This window comes from Nannobrachium achirus (assembly GCF_963921795.1).
Source record: "Nannobrachium achirus genome assembly, chromosome: 1".
Taxonomy (NCBI): Eukaryota; Metazoa; Chordata; class Actinopteri; order Myctophiformes; family Myctophidae; genus Nannobrachium; species Nannobrachium achirus.
This window is the reverse complement of record NC_137810.1, coordinates 526586-534563: the sequence shown is the minus strand read 5'-3', so window position 1 is coordinate 534563 and position 7978 is coordinate 526586. Positions and strand designations below refer to the sequence as shown.

Sequence of the window (7978 nt, the reverse complement as noted above, 5' to 3'; positions counted from 1 at the left end):
ATAAATTATATTACTTACTTATGTTAATATTATTATAAACTCATAATAACTTTATGAACCTAAATACATTTAGTTACAGTATAAACTCATAATAACTTTATGAACCTAAATACATTTAGTTACAGTATAATAAATTATATTACTTACTTATGTTAATATTATTATAAACTCATAATAACTTTATGAACCTAAATACAAATACCTACAGAAATACATTAATACTACTATAGTCATTAAGCTACTAATATAGACAGAATTAAAGCAGGTCATGTTTGGAATTATAACCAATCAATAATCAATAATATATCTGTATTCCAGTATTAACCTGCGGGCCACATTAAGTGAAGGTGGGGGCCGCATGTGGCCCCCGGGCCGCCAGTTGCCCATGTATGACCTATGAAGATGACAACTGACAAAAGTAACAAATATTATCATTAAATATCATTAAACAATCATTCATTAGTGTGCAACAAGTGTTAAATGGCTTTATATTATGAATAGTACTGTAATCATTTCTTGATGGCCTCTTGTCTTGATTGTTTAAACATGACATCATGGGCCGATATGCTCGATAACAAGCTTGATAAGCCCAAAGCTTATTGATACTGAGTAATCAATAAATGTGTTATGGGGTTATCAGGCTACCCTTGTTTTGGGTTCCATCACTACTGAAGACACAGTAAAATGTGGCAGCACATAAACTGTATGGTCAAACAGTTACCATGAGGTAACATTAACATGCAGCATGTAAACTGTATGGTCAAACAATTACCATGAGGTAACATTAACATGCAGCACATAAACTGTATGGTCAAACAATTACCATGAGGTAACATTAACATGCAGCATGTAAACTGTATGGTCAAACAGTTGCCATGAGGCCATGCACGGCTGCAACATAACATACTGTATGGTCAAACAGTTGCCATGAGGCCATGCACGGCTGCAACATAACATACTGTATGGTCAAACAGTTACCATGAGGCCATGCACGGCTGCAACATAACATAGGAAGGAAAGAAGATGTTTTAACTGTGTTTTAAAAGCTCAGGGCAAAAAGAGGCAGTGGCGTCAGTTCAGAAAAGGCTAAGGTATGGCAACATGGTGTCTTGCACGCGCGCCAGACATGTTGCCATACGGGGTCCCTGCTTCATCTCTCTCTCAGTTAAGGGGTTCCTGCTTCATCTCTCTCTCTCAGTTAAGGGGTCCCTGCTTCATCTCTCTCTCTCAGTTAAGGGGTCCCTGCTTCATCTCTCTCTCAACTAAGGGGTCCCTGCTTCATCTCTCTGTGATGTCAGGGGAACCACTCTTAACAGAATGGATTTGCCGCTCTGACATCACTGTGATGGCACACTAACATAATCCCTTTTATGCCCATATATGGAGTTCCCTGATGTCATCAATATTAAGTCCATATCTAACAGGACTTCATACGCGAATGCCAATATATGGAGGCCACATCGGCCACATACCACACTAACAGAATCCATAATGGACAAGACAGCCCATATCTGTGTGGCTGGTTCTACAGACCGGGATATCCATGTATGGGCATAAATGATTTCAGATGTCATAGGACTTTCACATAATGAATAACTGAGTAAGCATGTTTGGGCTCTCACAGCATATCTCCATATACAGTACATGGATCTCCATATATGGGTACCAGGGGTCTCCATATATGGGTTACTGGTCCGTGTAGGCTACATCACTGGCCAGATGGTAAAGAATTGGCGCAACCTCAAGGTTGCATGTCGCCCTGAGGCGTCTAGTTATCTATTTTTTATTTATTACATGTTTGCCTTTTTCAGCCAATCTACAAGCTCACATGCAAGGCATTGCGAGCTTGTTTTGTGCTTTTACTCAAGTACATTCCAGACTTGTACTTGTAACAGAGTATGTGTGCATTGCAGTATTGATACTTGTACTTGTAACAGAGTAATGTGTGCAGTGCAGTATTGATACTTGTACTTGTAACAGAGTATGTGTGCATTGCAGTATTGATACTTGTACTTGTAACAGAGTATGTGTGCATTGCAGTATTGATACTTGTACTTGTAACAGAGTATGTGTGCATTGTAGTATTGATATTCAATTCAAATTCAATCTTTATTTCAGACCCAGGAAGATCCATATCAGTCACAATACAATAAAACAATACAAGAACAAGTAATAAAACAATCAAAATAAACGCACAAAGCACCAAGCCCAAAAATTCAGTTCCTGAGCGCCAATGGTTCCACAGTCTAGATGAGAACCTGACAGAACTGCGTGTAGGGTCCGTTATAACAGCAATGATGTCATTAACTGACTCAGATGCCCTACACATAAACCTGTACATGAGGTTAACTGACTCAGTCACTCAGATGCCCACATAAACACATAAACCTGTACATAAGGTTGCGTAGTACAGCAGAGCAGGTGGGAACCCCCACACTGACAAACATCTGGCTTGTACTGGAGCTTCTCTTAACAGCAGCCTCATACAGTCATTATAGGCCACTGTGAGACGTCTGATGCTGCCTTGTCTGTACACCATGCAGTATACAGTGGTGTACAAAAGGATCTAAAAAGAGATATCTTCACAGGTACTGAGCAGCACATGCTAAATTTGCGACACAGCATGTTGGCTTGGGCATACAGCTTCCGCCGCTGTCTATAGATGTCCTTGTCATCTGACTGGAGATAATATGACCCAGATAAGTAATCTCGCTACATACATTTAGGGTAGAGCCAGCTAGATTGAAGTCAGGGAAGGTAGATTGTCTGTCTTCCCTACTTCGGATAATCATGATTTTACTCTTTTTAGCATTGTATTTAATATGAAAATCATGGCCATACTGTGAGCATACACTCAGAAGCTGATACTTTTACTGGTGAGTACTTTTCCCACCACTGTCGACACCCAACCCGCTCACAGCTCATTACGTATTCATGAGGGGGAGGGGCCTGGGAAAAGGTCAACAAAATGATGAACAACATCAAAGGACCAATCACGCAGCATGACTCATGAATAATTAATTAATGAACACTAGACGGCTAATTGAGCCAACGACACGTGAACGATGTCAATTAAATGTTGGAACAGTGCCACCATCAGTCCCTGACATGTAATTACACCCTGCTTCATCTGCACCATGCAGGGTTCCCCAGAGTGGGTGTGATGACACCCTGGGGTGCTGTGATGACACCCTGGGGTGCTGTGATGACACCCTGGGTGCTGTGATGACACCCTGGGGTGCTGCTGTGATGACACCCTGGGTGCTGTGATGACACCCTGGGGTGCTGCTGTGATGACACCCTGGGGTGCTGTGATGACACCCTGGGGTGCTGCTGTGATGACACCCTGGGGTGATGACACCCTGGGTGCTGTGATGACACCCTGGGGTGCTGTGATGACACCCTGGGGTGCTGTGTTGACACCCTGGGGTGCTGTGATGACAGTCCAGGGTGACTCTAATAATATGATAATGTTTAGAATTCATCAATATCACTTCACTTATGCTTAGTAAAACACACCTGGTTTTCACTGTGATTATTTTTCAATCTACCCCAACTCCAGGATTGACTCAAGGCTTGCCCACCACCTGCCCTGGCAGAAATACAACTGTCAGGCAGGTGGAGTTTACTTTCAGGTTGCTCATTTGAGAGGAGATACAACTGTCTATTGAACACAACACCAGATATCAGTCTAAACACCTGAACGTGGCCAGAGTGCTCTGTCTTCAGGTCTGTGGAATGTAAAATAAGACCTCTGTTTGTTGCTACACTTAAATGTAAAATAACTTAAGTGTAAAGCCAGAGACATATTCAATCAGGTATTTGGTATTTGGAAGTATTGAGGACATCTGTTATGGCACAGCCCCAGAAAGTAAAGAAAAGAGTGTTAAATTGAGCTGTAATTAAAATCTTACCTTAATATCATTTAATAATGGACGATTAACTTTTCGGGGCAAGTGTACATGACCTTTGGGCAAGTAGAACATGACCTGTACTTGCCCGTCGGACCTTAGTGTCAACAACACCTGCCAACTCTCTTCACCAAAATGTGGTGAACCTTGTGAGGTCAGAAACCTTATTGGGGGCCTCACAGTTTACATTTACATACAATTTAAAGTATTCATATTAAAAAGAAAACTAAAAAGAGATAAAAAACCAATGATAAATAGAAGGAAAAATATATGAGCCGAAATGTTTATTTTCTGTTTTACTAAAGAGTTGGAGAGGTAGCGAACACTGTATAGCTGTACTTCTCAACCAGTGGTCCGGGGACCCACTTGGTGCCGCGCTGTGAGCTTGTATATCTGCTATTTTTCAATGGCTAAAGCATTCAATAATTCTAGGCCTAAATGGACAATTTAAAGTCTACACAATTAGAGAATGTAGAATTGTTATTGTATTGACCTGTAATATCAAACATCAATACAACATGGAACTGACATGAGGGCACAGTGGGGCAGTCAGTAGTATTGTGTTCTCTACTCCACCCTTGTGGAGTTTGCATGTTCTCCCCGTGTCTCCTAGGGTTGATACCCTCACAAAAACATGCAGTAATCCTGGCCTCTATACTGCCTCCCCCTGACCAGCCGGGGCGCCTGATGGAGGGGAAAGGAACTGGTTGGAATAACGTGTTCCTTCCACGCGCTACGTCCAACCGGGGAAATTGATTGATTGATTGAAGAATTTATTAGAAGTTTGCAATAGAAAAAAGTACAGTTTCATGACAGTACAAATCACTGATACAAGGTCAACTAAAAGGAGATCCTAGAAAGCCGAGGCTTATTTCCACAGGAACCACACTTTAAGTATCTCATATAACATTGAAAGACAGACGGATAGAACATAGTACTTTATCTAGGATCATATCAGTTTCAAAAGCATAACATCAAATACAAAGGCAGAAAAAAAGAAAAGGGGGGGGGGGGGGGGCTGTCTGAAGGTGTCTGAAGGTGACTTTTCATACCAATTTTGAAGGAGGCTAGGGATTTGCTCTCCTTTAGGGCTTGTGGAAGGGCGTTCCACATGTTGATGGTATAGCAGGAGAACGAGTTAGAGCCTTGTTTAGTGTTAAATCTACGTTGATGATGATTAGTGGAGCTGCCTCTGGTGTTGTGATAGTGAACATCCTTGACCTTTAAGAAGTAGTTTGTCGGGTACATGGGAATCTTGGAGGTGTTGTGTATCTTGTACACCAGAACCATTGCAAGATGCTGTACTCTGTCAGCTACTTTGAGCCACCCCACGCTTTCGTGGTGATGATCGGTAAGGTGGGTATGAGGAGGGAGACCAAGCACAACCCTAATTAGTTTGTTCTGGGCTGTTTGGAGCTTTAACTTTAAGGCAGCTGGGGCGTCGCCCAATAAGAGCACCTCCTAGTGTCTTTTGGGATTTAATATTGATCAGCGGGGCAACCCTTTGCAAGAAACAAATTCGTTGGTTGACTATTGATTACCTTGGTGGTCATTTTTTCACTGGATAGGTTAGCCTCCATGATGCAACCCAGGTAGCAGATGTGTTTTTTTCTTTCTATCACAGTGTCACCTACTTTAATTGTGAAGTTCTCAACTAGGCTAACTTTCTGACTAGATCCAAAGAGGATACATTCAGTTTTGCCTAGGTGAATTGAGAGTCTGTTGTCATTGAGCCAGGTGCAGATCTTGTTAAAGTGATCCCTGACTAATACGACAAATATGCCTTAATACATTATAATTGTCCTCTATAACTACAATGTAAAATTAAAAACACCTTAATTATTTTATTTCAAGAAATAGCTAATCTTTCACTCAACAGGAGAAATGCCTGTCGCAAGTTGATGATGTCATAAATGTCATGCGTGATCTATCCCTATGGAATTTATGGAATGCATGTGCAAAAAACACATTTGAAATATTGATTTGATGCTCATATTAACCATATGAAGTATTAAGTTTGTTTTTATTTGCACATGCATGCCATAAATTCCATAGGGATAGATCACACATGACATTTATGACATCATCAACTTGCGACGGGCATTTCCCCTGTTGAGTGAAAGATTAGCTATTTCTAGAAGAAATAAAATAATGAAGGTGTTTTTAATTTTACATTGTATAGAGGACAATTATAATGTATTAAGGCATATTTGTCGTATTAGTCAGGGATCACTTTAAGTTCACAGTTAAGGGCCTTTTCAACCTGCAATATGTCTCTGCCTGAGACTAGGAGAGCCGAGTCATCCGCGAACAGAAACAGATTGCAGTCACAAGCAGATGACATGTCGTTTACGTATATTAAGAACAACAGTGGTCCTAGTATACTCCCTTGAGGTACCTCACAGTTTACTGGGAGGGGGGGGGGGGGACAGAGTTCCGTTGACTTCCACCATCTGTTCCCTCCCCACCAAGTAAGAGTGCATCCATCTCACTGCTGTGCTGTCAATACCAATAGCTTTGAGTTTTTCAATCAGAATAGAATGATCGACGGTGTCAAATGCCTTCTGGAGGTCCAGCATGACCATGCCGCAATATTTGCCATCGTGAATTTCACATTTGATGTAATCATTCAAATAGATGAGGCATGTATCTGTGGAATGGGACTCTCTGAAGCCAGACTGGAACTCGTAGATCAGTTTATTCTCTTCAAGATATTTAGCCACCTGTTCATGGATATTCTTTCCATTACCTTAGAGATATAAGACTCCCCCTGTCAGGTGATAAGAAGCCGCCTGCTCACTCCTCATGCACTGAAGGAAACATGAGCTCAGTTCAGGGCTCTGCCCAGGTTGGCAGAGGGAGAGCAGAGCCCAGGATTAAAGCGTGGGCAGTTGGTACTGGGTGGGAAAAAATGGATTTTACACCATGAATCTGTGGACCAAATGATATCCAACTATATTACATTTATTAACACTATTACTATAACACTATTTAACACTATTACCGAACAAACACTCTATAGCAATGATTAATGATTTCATGGTTAAAATATATTAAACATGAAACAATGCCTACAGGCTACAACCTACAAATTATATTGTAGTAACTAAGCCACAGACAGACAGACAGACAGACAGACAGACAGACAGACAGACAGACAGACAGACAGACAGACAGACAGACAGACAGACAGACAGACAGACAGACAGACAGACAGACAGACAGACAGACAGACAGACAGTGTATTTGTTGCTATGGACGCCATAGTGTTGTTATGCTGGTTGCTACGCGCTGTATCTTTAAGAAAACCCGTCGTTACACGGAAAGTGGTGACCTAACGTTATCTGCCCTCTCGCCGCGAGCTTGTAGATCATTCACGCTGCACGGGGTCACAGGCTTACACGGGTCACCAGAGCCAGTTTAACAGGGCTGGTCACATGCTCGTACGGGTCACCGGTGTGGGTGTAACAGGGAGATGGAATGCTGTGCTTGAGGAGGAGGAAGAAGAGAGTTGTTGTGATTGAAATAGTTTTATAGAAACATGTTTTAAAACCTTAAAAAAGCTTCCTTTCTGCTCTGAACATCAGTTTAATAAAGTCTAGCATCGATCAGAAGGATTATTAATCATCAGACATGATTCTGTCAACTTTATTTAAAATGGCAGACGACGTGGATCTGCTGGGAGCCGCCGAGTTTATCAAAGGTAATTAAAATCTACATTTAAATGAGTTTTAATTAAATCAACTCCTCAGTTCACTGATCAGTGTCTTTATGAGCATCTGGTGTTAAAGTTTAACCTGAAAACTAAACAGCAAAGTTAGAACTCAATGAATGAATGTCATTTAACTTTAACTTATACAACACTATCAGTATAATGTATTCATGAAACTCATTACACGTATTAATGAATAAATCAGAACAACATTTTATCATTAGGAAGAACACAACAAACTGATCCTGGATGTTATGAACAATAAACTGATGATTTAATGCATGAGTGCACGCTAGACTGGACTGTGTGTGTGTGTGTGTGTGTGTGTGTGTGTGTGTGTGTGTGTGTGTGTGTG

The 7978-nt window shown here is 41.2% G+C and overlaps 1 protein-coding gene across 1 annotated transcript in view; it reads left to right on the top strand.

Annotated features, from left to right (window-relative positions):
* The first annotated feature begins 7457 nt into the window (after positions 1–7457).
* cdc14ab (cell division cycle 14Ab) overlaps positions 7458–7978 on the top strand; it is a 51204-nt gene continuing 50683 nt past the window's right edge. Inside the window, 1 exon segment of the mRNA XM_080749103.1 lies at positions 7458–7614. Within this exon segment, the coding sequence (XP_080605229.1) occupies positions 7545–7614 (70 nt within the window). The 5' untranslated portion in view covers positions 7458–7544.